Here is a 19,323-nt window from a genome sequence, read left to right on the forward strand (position 1 = left end):
ATACTCGGTCACCAGACACCCAAACTGTTCTATGCGCGAAAATAAATGCCCTAAAGCATCTGATTTTAGGTGTGGACAGTACATGTTTAGTTTTCAACGATTTGGAAGAGTGGGCACTCTCCTCCAATCGCCGCACATTGTCCCTTCCTTCCCTCTTGCTTTCGCGAAGGTTGAGCCTCGCTGAGGGGCATGCACAGAAAAGAAAGCCGTTTTAAGCGTCAAGAAAACTAAAGTACACACAATTCTGAAATCCGCATTATAAAATGATTTATTCTCTTGCGATGGATTATCGCAAATTTGCATGAATCGGCCTCCGAGCCAGCGGTCCTGCTGGCTGAGCGCCCAGTGGGCTGTTGCTTCGGCTGCGACGGCCTGCAGAAGAGGGTTGTGCTTCTGTCACATTCATTTTTCTTCCCTAGCAGCAGGTAATATTAATTTTTCACTATCTAATTCCCTTTTCACTTACATTTTCTCAAGATGCTGCCTCAGTACTGCTCTCCCTACAATGCCGAGAAGCGCCGTTTCAATGAGGAGCAGATTCTCGCTGCGGGTGGCAAGGAAGGCGCCGCCGCCCCAGCAATGCCAATGCCCCCTGCCTACAGAGATATGGGTAAGAGAGGTCTTTTCAAATAGAGCCGAATTCCATTAAATGCTTCCTACACGAGAGACCACTCGCGAAAAATACGACCATGTCACTCTACACCACATACTTTCAACAGCTAGTTCGAGCTAGAGAGCGCGAGCCTTAAGAGTTTAGTCCATAGATATTACCGATAGGCAAGATGAAAGTTATTTACAGGGAGGTGCCGCTGGTCGCCTGTCGGTAGCGCCGCATAGTGTGAAGTCTGCACCTTGCAGCTTGTTCCCCAGGTCATACAAAGTCTTCCGATTGCTGGCCAACGTAGGTGTAACATGCAAACTTTTAGTTTGCATGTTACACCTACGGTTTTTATTCAGTAGAAGTGAGATTTTAGGAGGATAGGGTTTAGGCTATGTTATTGTTGTGCTGCTGTAGACCTGATTCTGTTTCCGGAGGGGAGCCTGAAGGACTCGAATGGCAACGTGGTGTCCCAGCAGCACCTCATAGGCAAATCTGTTGGTCTTTATTTCGCGGATGGCAGCAGCCCGAAGTGCAGCAGCTTCCTGCCGTTCCTTTTGCAGGTGGGACAGAGTTTAGCCTGACCATGTATCCTAAGCTGTCGCTCGGCCTAGAACGCGCAGGCCAGTCGCCACGCCTTCGAATCTATTGCCCAAGGCCTGCTACAGCTGCAGAATGAGCAGTGCAGTCCACTGAAGTGCTTTGAATAAGGTTCCCTGCTGCTGCTTCTACCTGTGTTGTTCCTCTGTACAGTTTTACCGCACGGTGAACGAGGGAGGCTCTCACCAGAAGATCGAAGTGGTTTTCGTGTCAGCGGACAAGGACGAGAGGGCTTTTCAAGATCACGTTAAGCACATGCCTTGGCTCGTCATTGACTTCAACGACCCCCTGAGAACGATCTTGCTCAGACACTTCAGGGTAGGCGTTAGTGCTCCGTTTATTACGCTTTTGCGTATCTATGGAGAAAAAGAATGCTGCCCTTTGCTTTTTACGTGCCGCTGGCTTCACTGTGATGTGAAGGAAATACTGCTCAGCTCCTCTAGACTAAGGCTTAGGGCTTGAAAGCCCAAGCTAACCGTGCAGTGTTTCTGAGAGGGGTTTCTGTTCTAGGCTTTGCAGTCAGCCACCCAGCTAGCAACAGGCTTTTACTTTTTCTTGTTTTACCCGGGGAATGCTGTCGCCGTATTGTAAAACACTTCGCGAGCCGCTAGCCAAAAAGTAGAGAATTCGTATCAGCCTTAGTCGCTACTTTTGTTTCTTCTTCACCTGATGTTCAACAGTATGTCAATGGTGGGCCATCGTTTTGTTTCATTTCCTGTTCATGTGCCTAGGTGTGCTCATTCCTTTTTCCTTTTGCATATGTCTCTGTGTGTCCGTAGGTTGAGAAGGAAGCTAGTGTGCCCACCCAAGGCCAGGGCCCTCGCGCTGGCGTCCCCTCCTTGGTGGTTGTTGGCTCTGACGGGCGGGACGCCCAGTTCCTCCAAGTTAGTGGGGGCAGAGACGAAGGAGAAAGAGCCTTGCTCAGGTCAGCCATTATTGCACATAGGTAGCTGTATGTATGAGTAGATAGCTAGCGGACCAACAGGCGAACTATAGACAGTTAGGAATGGCCTCATTATGGCCTTTTGCTGAGGCTCAAGCTGTGGTAGGGCGCAGTCCCTTCAGCACATTTACCATAGGCTTAAGCTGTGATGAGGTGCAGTTCCTTCAGCACATTTGCCATAGTTGGGGTGCAGCATCACGAACATGGGACAGCTCCTACACAGCTGGCGTCTCACTCGCTTATCTGTGTTTCTTCGCACTGCAGATGGGACTGGAGAAACACGAAGTTTGGAGCTGACCGGTTTCTCGTACGCCGTGAAGGCTAAGTGCTTAGGTAGCTTAGCAGCTACCCAGACAGCTAGTAAAGCCACCCCTTTGCAGCTGGTTAAGCTGATTCAGCTAGCTAGCCAGCATCTAGTTGGGTTGCATTGCTCATAAGAGGGACCCGCCCTTACCGCTCATATGTAGCTGGAGCAGAAACAGCCCAAGTTGCAGCAGTGATTGCAGCAAACAGACGCAGCGGGAGCAGCAGCAGTAGCAGCAACAGCATGCTGCTACAGTAGCAAGAACCCGTAGCAGCAGCTGCAGCAGCAAGAACCCGTAGCAGCAGCTGCCCGTTGCAGCGGCAGCAGCTCGGGGGAAGCTGATGTAACCTCTGACATTTTTTACGTTGACGAAATCCGTCAAAAATGGCATCCAAACCAACGAGCAAAAACAGGCACAAGCAGACGCTGAAAGGAATAATCATGAAGAATAGAGAGTGAAATAATGAGAGGTTAATTGGAGAGAAACGAACAAGCACTTTCACACACGTATAGAGGGATATGATGACAAGCAAATGTAGTCACAAGGGGAGAATAGGAGAAGGCAGTTGCGTATTTCTATTCTCTGTCTGTGCCACCTCTACCCAAAAGCAGACAGGCAAAAACCATCGATCTATTCTTGCTGACTTTCGGGACTGATGGCGAAGCATATCAGTCCCGAAAGTCAGCAAGAACTGACTGGGAAACGACTAGAAAGGGTAGGACGACCGAAGGGCAAAGGCAGACAGCCACTGCCAGGAAGGCTGACGAAGGGACGGAACAAGATGTGCAACGGGACGGCACGTATGCGCACACAAAGCCCTCACTGGACTTATGAAAGCAATAAGCCAAGAGAGGCACGGTGGTTTGGTGGCAGTTCCCTAGCTAGACAGCTGAGCAGCAGACTAGCTGTTTAAAAAAGCAGTCACCAGTGGGCAGCAAGCGAAGGCGGCGCAGACAGCACCGCTCCCGCGGGAACAGCTGCAGTAGCCACTGCTAGAAGCTGCTAACGTTCGTGTTCTTATAACCAATACCGACGCAGCTAGCGAGTACTTGGGGAGCCCACGAAAGGTCTAGGGGCTCGTCGCGCTTAGTGTTGGAGAAGTCTTCACCATCTTCGTCCGAATCCTGTTGCTGAAGTTGCTCCTTCGTCCCCTGCTCCTGCTGCTCAAAAGTAAAGGCAACTCCAAAGAAGTCCCGCAGCAGCCGCAGGAAACCAACAGTTGATGGAGTCAAGCGAGAGAGCAAAACCTGAAAACAAAGATGTACACTCTAAGCTTTATCCCCTATTTTACACAGACCTCTTCAGAGGCTGGCGCATATACGTAGCTTGACGTGTGCACCTGAACTCACCTTCGACGGGGCATGGTCACCGGCTAGTGCAGCAAACAACAGTGCCATCTTCTGGCCGCGTGGGGGCACAGCGCCTCCTAGCAGCAGCTGCAGTAGTAACAGCCTCGCCACACGCAATCCCAGTTGCTCCTCTGGAGTAGCTAGTGTTTCTTCTGTTGATGCCGCTGCTTTTGTTGCAGCTTCAGCCTGCAGCAGGTGCTGCAGCTTGACATTGCCTGTGGCCCGGGAAGCTGCTGCCACTGTATCAGCGGCACTTGGTGGTGCTGCTGCTGCATCTGTTGCTGCTACTGGGTCCAGGAATATTGCGTCCCCTGCAGCCCTGCAGCCTCCCTTTATATTCTCAGCCACCAGAACCATCCCCATAGCAGCAACCTTGCTGGACTTGAGTTTTTGCTTCTGCTCGTGCAACAGCTGCTGCAGCTGGTGCTGCTGCGTGTCACCCTTGCCTTCCGCAGTAGCAGCAGCCACTGCTGCTGCTCTTTTGACGCCGCCGCCCCCTATTTTTAATGCGTCCTCAACGTACACCCAAACGTCGGGGAGCAGCATGTTGAGGAGGCCCCTAGCTGCACAAACGGCTCGTCGCGGGAATGCAGCAGAAGCTCCAGCCGCAAAAGCCACTCCCCTAACACGCTTGACGGGAGCAGCAGCAACAGCACCCGCAAGGGTAAATGGTTGCAAATCGCCGCGCGCCACCTCTGGCCCCTTGAACGTAATAACGCCAAAGGGAGAGCCTGGAAGCCCCCTGCAGTGTACCTTTATCTCTGGAGGAGAAGCAGCAGCAGCAGCCGCAACTGCACCGCCCCACTGCTTCAGCAGCTGCTGCAGCAGCGGGATCTGCTGCAGCCGCAGGAAGTCTACAGAAGCGTCTGCTGCTGCTGCATCAGTTACGCCACGTAGCAGCACAGACATTCTGTATTTGCAAAAGGGGGCAAGGTACAGCAGCGGCTCGAGGTAGTAGCTGATACCTCTGCTTTCGTGACAGTTGTGCACCACAGGCGCAGCAGCAGCAACAGCAGCAGCATTGGACTGGCCTACTGCTGTGTGGGTTGCTCCAGCACGCACCCCCAGGAGCAACCCCGGCCGGAATCGCAGCGACGTCCCCGTCGGGTGTATGTAAACCTCCGATCCTTCAGTAACCTTGCACAGCAGTCTAATAAAGCTGGCTTCGTGCTGCTGCAGCCCAGGGAGGGCGGCAGCGGCTCCATCAGCGGCATCAATAACGGAAGGATCCTCCCGAATGTGTCTCACCCAAATGTCCTTACCGGACAAAACTGACAAACAAAGACGCTCCCGTAGGCAGTTGTGACCCTCATATACAAGCGCAGCCGGCGCTGGTGCAGCGTTAAAGGAGTCCTGAACCATTGCTGCTGCTACTGCTGCTGCTGCTACTGTGGTGCGTATGGCCGTCTTTGTGGGCTTTGAAGCTTGTAGCGCAGCGCTTTAGGTGACAAACAGCCTCAGGCTGACCCAAATGCACCTCAATGCTGTCGAGGGGTCTAGGCACTGCACCATACGGAACAGTAGCTGCTGCACCCTTCGCTGCAACTGCTGTTGCCGCGGCTGCTACGCTGAAGGTGCCCGCCCGCCTGTAAAATCAGTAGTAGCTGCTGCAGGCCGCAGTTGGGTGTGTTGACTGATTAATGCTTACTTAGAAAAATAAAAATATTGAAGGAAGATGCCATTAGACACTGAGAAGGCTGCATGGAGCCCTGTATCATATGTATAAGCACTAGACCTTCGACTTCAAGGTCCATTACGGCCTACACAGGCCAAGAGGCCAATGGTTTTTTTTTAATTTGCTCGGAAGATATTTTACAGCAGGCGACAATTCTACCATGTCGAAGCTGCTGCTGCTGTCGCTGCGGGGCTACCATCGAGGCCCCACGCATGTATTACTCGGCTTCCTGGAATACTGCTGCTAAGGCCCGGTATCTAGGGGCTAAGTGGCCAACATTTTACCTAATTTCCTGGAAGGCTAAGCTGGGTGGGTGTCATATAACGGATTAGCACTGCTGCATACACACCCGAACTCCTTGCAAGAAAAGCCGAAGTAGCAGCAAGGCAGCATCGGCCATGCTCGAGGACTGCCCAGCAGCAGCAGCAGCATCAGTTTCAAGAGCGTACGTGCATAGAGTCCTCTCAGCTGCAACAAATAGGCCAAGCAGAGGAAACGAAGGCGCATCTACTACATGCATCATCATCAGCAGCCGTTGCAGCAATGGTTAAGGCCTACCTGAACTATGAGCAGTCTGCTGCCTTTGGCTTAACAGCCACACCCACGGCCAACCTTCAGCTGCTCCCAGGAGTGGGGCCCCACAGCAGTAGTAGCACAAACAGCGATTTGGTTTGGTGCTGCTGTGGCAGCGAGGCGGTACTGTGGCACACGCAGCAGCGACAGCGGCTGCTGCGGCTGCGGGTACCCGCAGTAGTGACTCCAGATGGAGATGTCGAGGGGTTCAGACAGCGTGCCACGGTTGTGGCAGCAGCAGAAGCTGCTGCTGCTGTTGCCGTTGGCTACAGCGACGGCAGCATCCGTATCTGGTCAGTCGACACTACTGCTGCTGCTGCGGCAGTGCTACTGCAGCAGCAGCCCGAGATAGGGCCGCCAACGCTCGAGCTGCAAGGACATAGAGGCAATGTGAACGCACTGCAATGGGCGGCGAGCAGCAGCAGCGTCATCAACAATGGCGGCGGCAGCAGTAGCAGCAGAGAAGATTTGCTGTTGTCAGGGGGTTCAGATGGAGACATCATTGTGTGGGATGTGGAGAGCGGCAGCGGCCGCTGCCGCCTACGTGGCCACACACAGCCAGTCACTGCGCTGCTAGCACTGCAGCCCAATGCAGCGGCAGCCGCAGCAGACGCCCCAGAAGTGGGCAATGAAAATGCACCGGAGGAACGGCGGAGCAAGAAACGCAAGGAGCCTGCCTCTGGCGAAGCGGAAGGCACCAGCAACTCAAGCAACAGCAGTAGCAGCAGCAGCAGCGGCAGTTTGCTGTTGGTAAGCGGGTCGAAAGACGGCCTCATCAAAATATGGGATGTCTGTCTGCAGCTATGTCTTTACACGGCAGTGGAAGCTGCAGAGGCTGCGGAAGTGTGGGCAATAGCAGTCAACGCTTGTCAGGTGAGCCTGTGCTGTTGTTGCTGTTGGGCTATCTGCTATGGTTGCCTGTGACTTTCTTTCAAGCGCGGTTAATTGTGCTGCTGCGCCTCCTGCTGCTGCTGCTGCTGCTGCTGCTCTGGTTGCTGCGCCGTTCGGCGCGGCTTCGCCTATCCCACCACTGCTTGCCAGTGCGCGTGTTACGTGCTCTACGCACCGCGTTTCGCAGCTTAGATTTCTGTGCTCGGCGCTTGCAGACTCGTCTTTTTGTGGGCGGAGGAGACTACAAAGTTCGGGTATTTGCCCTGCACTTAAGGCCGCCAGCAGCAACAGCAGCAGCAGCAGGAGCAGCAGGTGTGGAAGCAGCAGCAGCACAAAGCATCTGGGCCATGACTACATACTTGGGGTCTGTACACCCCAACCGCAGCAGCAAAAAGCAGCGTATCCGCCAGTTGCAGTTTGTGCCGACTGGAGAGCCCCTTTCTGCAGCTGCAGCCACAGCAGCAGCAGCAGCAAGCCAACCGGTGCTTACTGGAGGCCTGCTGCTATGCTGCAGCGGAGGGTCTCGCATTATTGATGTTTTCCGCTGCTACAATGCAGCTGAGAATCAGCAGCAACAACAAAAGAGAGAGAGGCGACTGCTGCAGAGACTTAAGAAGAAACAGAAACAGCAAGAGGACAGTCACGATGCAAATCAGCAGCAGCAGGCCGGCGTGGAGGAGGAGCAGCAGCAGCGGCTTGGTGAAGTGCTGTTTGTGGGCTCGCTGCATGCTGATGCGTCAATAAAAGGATTCCACGCTCGCGTGGCCAGCAGCAGGAGTCACATGTGTGTCCGCATTTGCCTAAACCTCAGCAACAACTCGCTGGAACTGTGGAAAGCAAATCCGGCGCTGCTACGCAAGCACAGCGTAAGTGGCACGCAGTAAACAGTAGATCCTATGCCATAAGGTGCGGCCTTAGCTCGTTTTCTCACTCTGAAGGATATGGCGTCTAGGGCCCCCACCGGTTTTCCCCGCGTTTCAGCGTTGCCTGTGCCTTTGTTACCGTGCGACGTCGCACTGAGGCGCAGGTTCAAGAGTTCGGGACTCACCATTAAGGGCTTGCGGCCTAGAGCTTGGTGTATCTGTGTGTCTGTGCAGCTGGACTCTGAGGCGGCGTTTGAACGGGTGTCTTTCATATCTTGTGGAGGGCACGCGGGACAAATGAGAAGTCTGAGCACATCACATGACGACGGATATATCCTGTCAACGGCTGATGAGGTCTGCCGCAGCTACACTGATGGTGCTGCTGCATTGTTGCTGCTGCTCGTGCTATGGCCTTGCTGCTTTTGCTGCTGCAGTCTTGCTGCGACTGCTGCTGCGGCCTGGCTGCCGGTATTATATATATCGAGGCTACCGTTTCATGAGCTGCTGCTGCAAGCGACAGTGCTGTGGCTGCTGGTGCTTCTGCCAAATTCTCGACAATCTTAAGTAGGCCGGATTTCTTTCTATGCAAGGAATCAGTAGTGCACTATGGCATAATTCTCAGAGTGATATATTGTTTGGCGCTCTTTTTAGGGAGCCAAGATTTGGAATGTTGCGAGAGCGCGCTGTGTAAAGACGCTGCCGTGTGAAGAGCCGCAGTGCGGTTTCGTTGTGGCCGGTAAGAGCTCAGATTTTTCGGGTGTAAGGCTTAAACGTCACGATTTGTCGAGCAGATCAAAGGCCACGGTGACAGCCCAAGAACTGAGGCTGTAAGATGAGGTTTCGGGGTTGAGAGGCAGAGCTTGTGCGCAGGTAATGAACATATCGTGCTAGGATGCAGGAACGGGCAGCTGGTGCTCTTTGACTTGGGAGCTGCCGCCTTGCTGCAGCGGACAGAAGCACATGCAGCAGCAATTAATGCACTAGCTGAACATCCCAAGCACACTGGGTACGTCCAAACCCCACAAGCCAACGCTGTAAACTGTATTACCAAACGAGAGACCTGAAGAACACGTAAACAGCCGTCGTCCTAAACGAGGCTGCAAAACTGTCCCATGAGCAGAGAGCGCCTAGCAACGGGACAGCGGTGTCAGCAGCGGCGGCTGTCGCAAAGCCGGCAACATTTTGCAAGCCGTCGCTACTTGTTGCTGCTGCTGCAGATTTGCGTCAGCGTCTAGTGATAGGACGGTTAAGTTGTTTGCGTTTTACCTGGAAGACATTGACAGCGCTTTCTCAGGGAAAAAGAAAGAGAAACAGCAGGAGCACCACGAGCAAGAACAACAACAGCAGCAAGTTTGTGTCCGTTGCGAAGGCTCGTTCTCTGTGCCTGACGAAGCTCTAGATGTAGCTTTCGACCCCACTGGCAACTTGCTGATTGTTGCTCTCATTGACCATACTATACTCGTGCTTCATGCAGACACAGGTGTGCTACCAGCTGCTGCTGGAACCGCCATGACTGGAGTTTCGACAACGTGTTACTGCTGGCAGTGTAGCAAGCGGTGACGGCTGCTTTTGCTGTTGCTTGCTTTGTGATGGAGAGCTTAGCTTGAAATTATAGCAACAGTAGATAATTGTATTGCTTAAGTGGCCAAAAATGCAACTGTTGTTTTCACATTGCTGTTTGTCGTCGTCACTGTGACTATCTAGCAGTGCACAGTGCGCTGCCGCGCCCGATGCTTGCACAGCTGTGATATTGTTTATCTGCCCCATTTGTGTTGCCCTGTCCTCTACGGTGAATGCTCTGCGTCTGATCGGCAGTTTTGCTTTCGGTGCTGTTTCCCCTACAGGCCGCATTCGTTTGTCACTATACGGCCACAAGCTGCCAGTAACAAGCATTTCTGTGGCTTCATCTGGGGCCTTGTTAGCCTCTGGCTCTGTAGACAAGTCACTGAAAATTTGGGGACTAGACTTTGGTGATATACGGAAGAGCTTCAGGGCACACGATGAGGCAATCACAAAAGTAGGGGCATCAACTTGAGGCCCAGGGTTTGGAGTTTGGGTCTCAGGACTCGTCTTTCTCTTTGAGGGAATGGAATCCAGAGTTTCATGGCTGAAATGCACGATTTTGGTCGGCAAAGCAGACTTAGAATTCACGATATCTGGTTCGCTGTTTGTGATTTGTCGTTTGCATCATGCTCAGGTTTCCTTCCTGCCGTTGACTCATTACGTGCTGTCTGTGTCCCTAGACGGCTTTATAAAACAGTGGGATGTAGACCGGCAGGTGCTAATTAAGGTGTTTGCATGTGGAGCTGCCGCGAAGGGAGGGGGACTTGGGGGTGCTCCCCTGCTGGCTTTGTGCTTGTCAGCGGATGGGGACTACTTCTGCTGCTGCGACAGCAGCAGGCAGCTGCACTTATGGCGGCGCACGGAGGAGCAGGTATTTGCTGAGGAACAGCAGGAGAAGCGGTTGCTGCAGCAGCAGCTGCTAGATTCAGAGGGATTCGATGCAGCAGCCGCAAATACTGCTGCTACTGCTGCTGCTACTGCAGCCACTGTCGTTCTAGATAGACCTACTAGACGGACAGACGAGGTGTTGAGGACAGCCGACAAACTTATTGAGGTCTGCTGCCACGCTGGATCGCGCTAGTGGCGGCGCCGCTAATACTTTCGCTAGTGCTGCTGCTGCCGATACTGTTCTCAGTGAATTGGAAAGCAGTAACCAACAGAAATCTCAACTTAACAGCACGCGCGTGTTGTGCTACCAAAACTGCTGCCTCACAGCAGTAGTGATTTCTGCAGCTGCTTATGCGATGTGTGGGTGAATCGCTGCATTTTTCAGGCGCTGCAAGTGGCGCGTGATCAGTGGTCACAAGACGAGGCTTACGCGGCCTGCTTTCAACGGTGGACCGAGACTGTTGCCCGCGCAGCGAAAAAATCGGGAGCAGCAGTAGCAGCTGCTGCCAACCCCATTCCCGCACCATCGGCCACACGGCCGGAGCTTCTGGGGCGCTCTGCAAACGAGCATTTACTGAAGTGTATATATAGCATCAGAAGTTCGGAGGCAGCAGAAGTGCTGTTGGCCCTGCCTGTGGACTACGCGCTCCAGGTGATACTACAGCTGCAGATGTAGTCGCTCTCGCCTGCATCTGCAGCGCCTTGCTCTTTTTGGCTTCAGTAGCTAGGTAGTCAGTTCATCCGGGTGCACTCTGAACCCTGAACCCGAGCTGCAGCCTCGCATGCCTAGCATTGGAACTAACGCAGAAGTTGCTGCTGCTACTGCTGTTACACAGTTGCTGCAGTTCCTGACAGAGTTCTTGGAGAAGGAAGCTGAACGACGAGCCATCCCTAGCGCACCGGAGGGCAGTGCAGAAATACCCCAGCAACTGCTGAAGCACGCTGTTCCTGGACCCACGGAGTTGGCGGTGCGCCTGGCGCTACATCTTGTTCAGCTGCACTTCAGGTGAGACGAAAGAATCAGCAACAACCACAGCAGCCGTGTAGATGAGTAGAAGCATCAAAGCAGCTGCAGCAATAGCACCAGGTGCCTCGTTGTGTTGTGGGCTGCGGGACTGGTGCTAAGGCTGTTTATAGCGTCGGAGAAGCACAGGGCTCTTGTCCTTAGACTTCGGTCCGCCGTGAGGCCTTTGCTGCTGCAACAAAGGGTAAGGCCTAAAGTCTGTGTTTTGCCTGCGAGTATCTTCCTTATGTCGTTCTCTGCTTGTCTTCGATTGCTTCCGTTTCCGGCTCAATGCGACCTTCTTCTGTTTGTCTCTTCTGGCCCTCCCGTTCTGGCTTTTTGGCCAATTTTACTTCGTTTCCTACTGTTTGTAAGTGGCGACCATGCCTGTTTGCGTGCGTACCGTTACCTCTGTGTCGGGAAGCATGGATGCCTCGTCCTCGATGGGTGCTGCTGTCTTTGATGCTCTTGGTGTCTTAGGATGCCCTGCGGTTTAACGCCGCCGCAATGGGGGTGCTGCTGCGGTGCATGAGCACCAATAGCAGTGATGCGCTACAGCTGCTGAAGCAGCAAGTGTCAGTAACAATGGGGCCACCCAAAAAGAAAAGACACAAAGCAGGCACGGCTATCTCGTCCCTCTGAATGAAACTTATGCTTTAAGCTGCATATACAAATGAAGGGGAACTGAGGAAGTCAGTTGTGGGGAGCAGTCGCAAGCACAAACAGCTGCTGCGCCCAGCGGCCCGTGGGCCTTTCTCTCGGGACATGAGAGGGCTCTCTCTGCCTCTTTCTGTCTCGCTTTGTCTTTGTGTAGCTTTGTGTTGTCCTTGTCTTTTATGTTTCTACCGTCGATTTCACTTCAAGGCAAGCCAACAAACCGAAATATTTCAACTTACGTGAAGTGCCAACTGCAACAGGGCAACAGCAGCAGCAAAAGTCCATTAGCTGCAACCCCTCCTTTCTCCTGCTTTTCTGCTGCTGCTGCATGGCCCGGGAAGTAGACAATCCAAGGACAGCAGTACTGCTACCCTGCGTGCACCCCTGGGGGAGCTCCTGACTTTGTGGAGGCAGCAGACGTAAGAATTGCTAGTGCTGCTGCAATTTTTGATACCGCACTGTATAAAATAAGCAGAGCAACACCACCGCAGAGAAACAAAAGATATTAGTAAACACACGAGCTATGTGAGCACTCCGCAAACCCAATCGTCTTCAACGGACAGCTCACCACCTGCACCAGCAGCGGCCCCTGCTTACGCAACATCGGTAGCTGCTCCAGAACCAGTTGCCGCGACAGCCGCAGCAGCAGGTGCAGTGGCCGCAGTGGCTGCAGCTGTGCGTTCTGAACCTCCACACAACAGGCACCGCCGATAGTATTTCATATTTTGCACAGATGCAAAAGCAGGTACGTACACGCGGCGGTGCTGCTGCTGCACATGCCGTTCCTGGGCTCAGGACTGCGATCCACGTGCGCCGCTTTTCGTATTTGCTTAGTATATACCAACAGACATTCCTTCATTGTGTAGGGCCTAATCCTGGAAATTTCGCGCAGCAGAAGCAGGCGTAGCACACGAGCTGGTGTTGCAGCATCTCTAGCAATTGCAGCAGCTGCTGCTACTGCGCCGGTTTCTTCTTAAGCTCGGCCAGCGTAGCCGGAAGGAGAAGCAAACCGCTGAACACCGCGAAGACGCACAATACCCCGAACAGCACATCCCAGCCGTAGGCATCCGACACGGCAGCAGTCAAGTTCCCCTGCAGTACAAAAGCAGACGGCGCCTCAAAAAGTAGAGTACACGTAAGATGAGGCAGCAGCAGAATTGGTACCGAAAAGAAATTTTCTCTGCACTCAAGCAACTGCATAGTTGCACGACCTATTCTTATTTTTTCTATGCCATCGCACATCAGCAACGCGTTACCTGGAGCAGTGCCCCAACCGCCCCCATCGCATTGATGAGTGCTGCAGTGGAGGGAACAGCAGAAGGTGGTAGGCCTCTCAGATCTGCGATTTCTTGTGCTGCAGATGCACCGAGTATGGAGTCCGGGGCGGCAACACAAAAGCCAACTAGTAGCATGCACAGTAGTAGGACCTGCACCTGTTGTTTCTCCGCTGCGGCTGTTGCTGCTGTTGCTGCTGCTGCTGAGTAAATTGCAGCAGACAACTGTTCCGCGTGCTGCTGCTGCAGCACACGCAGGTCCTCCTGCTGCTGTAGCTCTAGCCGCAGCAGCGTCAGTGCCCACTGATCATCTCCCTCCACCTCAGCTGCTACTTCTGCAGCTTCGGCAGCTGCCGCACCAGCTGCTGTCGCTTCCCCGCGGTCCTCTGTCCGCTGGCCTTTTTCAATCTGCTGTTCCTGCTGCCTCACAGCCTGAAGTGATACTTGGCCTTGCGTATCTAACGAGCTCTTTGCGGCTGCCGCTGCTGCAACTGCTTCAGCAAGTTTTCGTGGCAAGGCCGCTGCTTGGTGTTGTTGCTGCACTTGCTGGCTCTGTATTCGTTGAAGCAGCCAGGGCTCTTGTAGTTGGTGTAACGATGCCCGATCCTCCTGCCGCTGCGCTGGGGACGCCTGCTCATGCTGCTGGAGTTGAGGCTCTTGCCGTTGCAACTGTGTTTGTGGCTGTTGTTTCTGCACCAAAGGTTGCTGATTCCTTTGCTGGTATGACTGCTGCACTTCTGGTTGCTGCTGCGACGGTTCCTGCAGAGGCTGTGCCAGGGGTTGCTGCTGTGGTACATGATCAAGCGCTAGTGGCTCTCGCTGCTGTCGAATCAAAGCTTGTTGCGGCTGCTCTTGCTGCAGTGGCTGCTGCTGCTGTGGCAGCTGTTGCTGCTGCTCCAGCTCTGTATGCGGTTGCACTAGCGGCCGCTGTTGCTGCATTTGCGATACTTGCTGCGAAGCTTGTCGCTGCTGTGGCAACTGCTGCTCGATCTGTGGCTGTGGCTGCTGCGACTGCTGCAACTGTTGCCGGGGCCCTATGGACTCTTGTTGAGGTTGCTGGAGTGTCTGGGCCGGCAACTGCTGCAGCTGTGGTGGCTGGGGCTGCTGTAAGGATTGCAGCGGAGGTGGCTGTTGCTGATCTGTCTGCTGCAGTTGCAGCTGTTGCTGCTGAATTGAATTTGCCAGTAGTTCCTGTTCCTGCAGTGGCTGCAACTGCTGTTCCTGTTGCTCTTGCTGCTGCTGCATTGATTGTTGAGGCAGCGGCTCCTGTTGCTGCAGCGGCTGGGGCTGCTGCAAGGGCTGTAGCTGCGGTGGCTGCTGCTGCTGTAGTGGCTGCGCCTCCTGCAGTGAATGCTGCTGCAGCGGATCCTGCAGGTGCAATGACTGCGACTGCTGCAGTAGCTGTGGCTGCTGGAGTGGTAGTTGCTGCTGTAACGGCTGCTGCTGCTGCAGCGGTAGTTGCTGTTGCTGTAATGGCTGAGGCTGTTGCAGTGGCTGCCGTTGCTGCAGCGGTAGTTGCAGCTGCTGTAGTGGCTGCAGCTGCTGCAGTGGCTGCTGTTGCTGGAGCGGTGGTTGCTGCTGCTGTAATGGTTGCTGGTCTTGCAGTGGCTGCTGTTGCGGCAGTGGCGGCTGCAGCTGTTGTAGCGGCTGCAGCTGCTGTAGAGGCTGCGGCTGCTGCAGCGGCAATTGCTGCTGCTGAAGTGGCTGCGGCTGCTGCAACGGTAGTTGCTGCTGCTGCAGTGGTTGCAGCCGCTGTAGGGGTAGTTGCTGCTGTAGTGGCTGTGGCTGCTGGAGTGGATGAGACTGCTGCGGCGGTACTTGCTGCTGCAGTGGCTGCGGCTGTTGTATTGGCTGAGCCTGCTGCAGCAGTAGTTCCTGCTGTGCTAGCAGCGGCGGCTGCAGCGGCAGTTGCTGCTGTTGTGGTTGCGGCTGCTGCATTAGCTGCGGTTGCTGCAACAGTACTTGCGGTTGTGATGGCTGCAGTTGCTGTACTGGCTGCGGCTGCTGCAGCGGCAATTGCTGCAGCTGTGCTGGCAGCGGCTGCTGCGGCCGCTGCTGCTGCAGGGACTGTTGCTGCTGCAGTGGCTGCTGTTGCAGTGGCTGCTGTTGCAGTGGCTGCTGTTGCAGTGGCTGCTGTTGTGGCTGCTGCTCATGCAATACCTGCTGCTGCACCGGTTCCTGCTGCTGCAGTGGCCTCTGCTCTTGTTGCTGCCGTAGTTGCTGCTGCGGCTGTTGCTGCAGCGGCAGCTGTTGCTGCTGCGACTGTTGTTGCTGCATTGGCTGCTGTTGCAAAGGCTGCTGCAGGGACTGCTGCTGCGATGGCAGTTGCTGCTGCATTGACTGCTGCTGCGGTGACTCCCCCTGCTGCTGTGGCCCCTGCTGCTGCGACTGCTCTTGAAGAGGAAATTGCTGCTGCGGTGGTTCTTCTTGCTCCAGAGGCTGCCGCTGCATCGACTGTCCCGCCAGCAGTTGCTGCTGCTGTGGTTGCTCAGCCTCCTCCAGTTTGACAGCTTGTTCCTGTTGTTGCTGCAGCTCTTCTTTGTGCTGTTGTTGCACGTCGTGCTGCCATTGGTGTGCCTCATGCTGCTTCTTCTGCAATTCCTGCTCAAGGACCTGCACCCTATCGAGTGTCTGCTGCAGCTGAAGCGGCAGCTGCTGTTTCGCACGCTTGTGCTGCTGTTCTAGCAGCAGCAAAGCTTGCTGCTGCAGCTGTTTCAACTGCTGCAAGGAAGCTTCCTGCTGCTGTTGCTGCTCATGGTGTTGTTCTCTCAGCAGTTGCTGTTGCTGGCAAGACAGCGCCAGCAGCAGCAAACAAAACCCCGTTGCTAAACTCATGCTAGCAGCGCACGTGAGCCTCTTTCCTGAAGCAGCAGCATCACGGGAAGCAGACAATGAAGTGCGAACATAAATCAGAGCGGTGCTGCCGTAAAATGCACAGTCCTAGCACCTTGCAGCTGCAGTGGTGGGAAGAAGCTGCAAAAAATGGGAGTGCAAGCAGCAGCAGCATGCGGCAGCCGCCAGCAGCAGCACAAAAGCAATTGGAGCAGCCGCTGTAACGTAAGCAGCAGCACGAATGACCAACAAGATAAGCAGCAGCAGCAACAGCAGCATAACGTACCTGCGCATAGCCTGTCTGCAGCAAATCCCGCAATGACGGCACCAAGCATGCCACCAACATCAAAGGGAATAGAAGCAGCAGCAGCAGCAGCAGCAGACATCTGGACCTGCTTGGCAAGGAAGAAAGGCAGCCACAGCAGCAAGCTGTAGCGAATCAACTTGATGAAGAAATAGGCAGCACCACATAGACAGATGAGATAGCCAGCGCCTTTGTAGCCCACGTTGGCTTCGTCGCGTTTCTTGCTGCTACTACCGCGACGCAAGCTGCAGCTGCTCCCGTTGCTTTTGAGAGTGATGCAGCTGCTGCTGCTGCGAGAATCCGGCAGTCGACGTGGCGGGCTCTTGTTGCTGCTGAGGGATGAGACAGAGAACAGCTGCAGCAGCTGGCGCATTTGATGCGCTGCTGCTGCAGCTGCTTCGCTCCCGCTGGAAACACGGCGCTCCCAAGGAATTGGTACTAACTCAGCTTCAGCTGCTGCCGCTGCACATCTTGGTGCTGCTTCTGCTCGGAGAGACGGAAGTAAGATGCTCCTGCTGCGGCTCATTGCTGCTGCCGTTGGTTGTCCAGCAGCAACTCCAGCAGCCCAAGGTGCTGCCACTGACGAACTGAAGGTCATCACCGCTGGGGAATGGTAGCTATTAAAAGGGCTGCTGGTCAGACTGCCACTTGGGCTGTTGCTGCTGCAGTAACTGTTGCTACTACTGCTGCTGCTGCTGGAAGCATCAGCACAACTTGCCAGCTCAGCGCATCGAGCAGTGCTGGTTGTGCTGCCACTACTGTCGCCGGTACCTCCTGTTTGGCTGCATGCACTTTCTTGTGGCTGGAAGCTGACGAGGCATTCGGGTGAGTGTAGGTGCTGCTGAAGCAGCAGTAACTTATGCTTCTGCTGCTGATGCAATCGCAGATGCCTCAACTCCCCCTGCTGTTCGTCCTGGTAGTCTTCCTTCTCCTGTTGGCAACTTGAACTCTCCTTCGCTGCCGCTAAATCCTCGAGGCCTTGCTCATCTTCTCGCCGCTGCTGCAATTGCCGTCGCATAGCTTTCTTGCTGCTCCATGGCAGAAGATACAGCAGCAACACCGATGTAACTGCTGCTGTTGCAGCAGCAAAAAAGAAGACTTGCCTCCATCCAAATGCTGCTTCGACTACTGCAGCAACGGCGGTCGCCGCCATAGCTCCTGCAGCAGCAACGCCCATAAACAAGACCATCAACTTTGAAAGCAAGTGAACGACCCCACACTCGCACTCGCACCAGCAGCACGGGGCACAATATTAGCACAAAGCTGCAGCACCAGCAAGAGAAGCAGAAGCAACTGCCATACCTGTTTGCTGGGAAGTGGTCCACAAACCAAGAGCAGCCCCTCTGTTCTCCGGGGTGACAGCAGCAGAGACGTACTGCAGTAGCAGCGGGAAAAGCGGAGCGTGAACAAGCCCGTTAAACCCCCATAGCAGCAACAACAGAAGTCCGCTACTGCTGCAGCCAAAAGCTGCTGTCGCTGCTGCAGACAGCATGAAACATGCCGCCGTGAGAGCGGCAAAATTCCTGTGCGGCACTGCAGCAAGCAGCAGCGGCAGCAGCAGCTGCCCTGCTGCGTAACATCCTAGAAAAGCGGTGTCAATGCACCCTAATGTCTGCGACGAGAGACCGACCGAAGCATTGAGAGCCCCCTTGACCACACTAAAGGGCTTTCGAGTGCTGTAAAGAGATGCGTAGGCCAAATAGGTGACAACAAACACGGCCAGGCCGTCAGCAGGTACAGGCAACCACCGGAGCAAACAGCACCCGTTCTCCTGCTGCTTTTCCAGCGTCAACTGCTGCAGGGATTGCTGATGCTGCAGTGGGCTGGACTTGCCTGAGGAAAACCCAGCTAGTAGCTGCTGCTTTTCGTGTTGCAACCGCTGCTGATGACCGGGTGGCCACAGAGTCTCCGCTGCTTCAGAGTCTGTGCTCTGCTGCTGCTGGTGATCCTGCTGCAGCTCATTACCGTAAAACCGATTTAAAAGCTTGCTGCTGCTGCTAGCTTCAAGGGAAAATGCGGCCTCCCCGCTGGATTTGCTGACAAAGCTGTCATTGCTGCTACTGCGGACGCTGCTGCAGCTGCTGCTGCAGCTGCTTCTGCTATAGCTGCTGCCGTTGCGAACAACACGACGTCTATTCACCCTTCCTCTGCAGCAAAAGCATCCCCAGCAAGTTACAGATTTTGGCTCGCCAAAGCTTCGGCGACTGGCTAACACTATGCTTCTGCTGCTTTTGCTGCTGCTGCTGTACTTACCTATGACGCTGTGGAAGGGAGCGGCTAGTTGCTTCGCCAAGCGGAATCATCTCAGCACTAGAAAGCAGCTGCAACGGGAGGCGCCAGAGCGCCTAGGAAACAGCTGCTGGTGCTGCTGCTACTCCCACCGAACACCGTTGCATGAGGGACCGCCACTGTGTCTCAGATTTGCATGGCAGCATTCTGCTGCAGGGACAAGCCGGATTGTCAACCTCCTAGCTTTTTCCTCAACTGTTCAAGCTTTCATTTCTCCTGTTGCTGGGGCCTTGGCCGTTGCAGTCGCTGCTGCTGACGTGGCGGCGCCAGCAGGTTGCTGCTGATTCCTGCCGCTGATGTTCGTTAAGGGTTAACGAATGAAGCCGCGTCCTTCACATATATCGTTACGCTGTTTTCGCCAATCTAGTTTTGCCATAAGCTTGAGCAACAACCAAATAGCCTCAGTTACAGGCGCCGCCAGAAGCCTCTGCTGCTGCTCCTGCTGCATGCAACAACAGCCGCTACAGCTCCAATAGTAGAACCATTTACCCGTGCATTTCGGCATTACAGGCACTTAGTTCAAGGATTCATGATTGGGGAGGCAGTGAGCTCGCCACCAGCCAAGGCAGAGTGGCGGTACCAGCCGAAGAGGCAGCCGCTTGGACCTTAGACGGGACCTCAAACTGAACGTAGTTAACTCAAAACTAAATTACGAACTGAAAAGCCTTGTAGTAAACTTGTGGCGCGTTGTTCTGAGCTTGGCAGCCGCCGCAACT

General features: G+C 54.4%; 4 protein-coding genes across 4 annotated transcripts; 2 read left to right on the forward strand and 2 right to left on the reverse strand.

The window, feature by feature from the left end:
• Positions 1 to 477: 477 nt before the first annotated feature.
• On the forward strand, positions 478 to 2,466 carry ENH_00059700 (hypothetical protein, conserved; the record flags this gene model as incomplete). Its single annotated transcript, XM_013577056.1, has 5 exons — positions 478 to 610; positions 1,016 to 1,161; positions 1,352 to 1,516; positions 1,978 to 2,123; positions 2,406 to 2,466. The coding sequence occupies 5 exons, from the start codon at positions 478 to 480 to the stop codon at positions 2,464 to 2,466; spliced, it is 651 nt and encodes a 216-aa protein (XP_013432510.1).
• Positions 2,467 to 3,438: 972 nt separating this feature from the next.
• ENH_00059710 (rna 3' terminal phosphate cyclase, putative) lies at positions 3,439 to 5,157 on the reverse strand (the record flags this gene model as incomplete). The annotated part of the gene is made up of 2 exons (XM_013577057.1): positions 3,439 to 3,693; positions 3,796 to 5,157. The coding sequence occupies 2 exons, from the start codon at positions 5,155 to 5,157 to the stop codon at positions 3,439 to 3,441; spliced, it is 1,617 nt and encodes a 538-aa protein (XP_013432511.1).
• An 856-nt stretch (positions 5,158 to 6,013) lies between these two features.
• ENH_00059720 (WD-40 repeat protein, putative) lies at positions 6,014 to 11,893 on the forward strand (the record flags this gene model as incomplete). Its single annotated transcript, XM_013577058.1, has 12 exons — positions 6,014 to 6,916; positions 7,150 to 7,800; positions 8,032 to 8,151; positions 8,449 to 8,533; positions 8,668 to 8,803; positions 9,015 to 9,277; positions 9,642 to 9,814; positions 9,995 to 10,414; positions 10,634 to 10,900; positions 11,085 to 11,254; positions 11,375 to 11,456; positions 11,732 to 11,893. 12 exons carry the CDS (start codon positions 6,014 to 6,016, stop codon positions 11,891 to 11,893), a joined length of 3,432 nt encoding a protein of 1,143 aa, XP_013432512.1.
• A 969-nt stretch (positions 11,894 to 12,862) lies between these two features.
• Positions 12,863 to 18,621, reverse strand: ENH_00059730 (hypothetical protein, conserved; the record flags this gene model as incomplete). Its single annotated transcript, XM_013577059.1, has 5 exons — positions 12,863 to 13,000; positions 13,165 to 16,043; positions 16,301 to 17,476; positions 17,621 to 18,465; positions 18,572 to 18,621. 5 exons carry the CDS (start codon positions 18,619 to 18,621, stop codon positions 12,863 to 12,865), a joined length of 5,088 nt encoding a protein of 1,695 aa, XP_013432513.1.
• Positions 18,622 to 19,323: the final 702 nt, after the last annotated feature.

The sequence above is a fragment of the Eimeria necatrix genome, genomic scaffold, assembly GCF_000499385.1.
Source record: "Eimeria necatrix Houghton genomic scaffold, Enh_scaff50, whole genome shotgun sequence".
Classification (NCBI taxonomy): domain Eukaryota; phylum Apicomplexa; class Conoidasida; order Eucoccidiorida; family Eimeriidae; genus Eimeria; species Eimeria necatrix.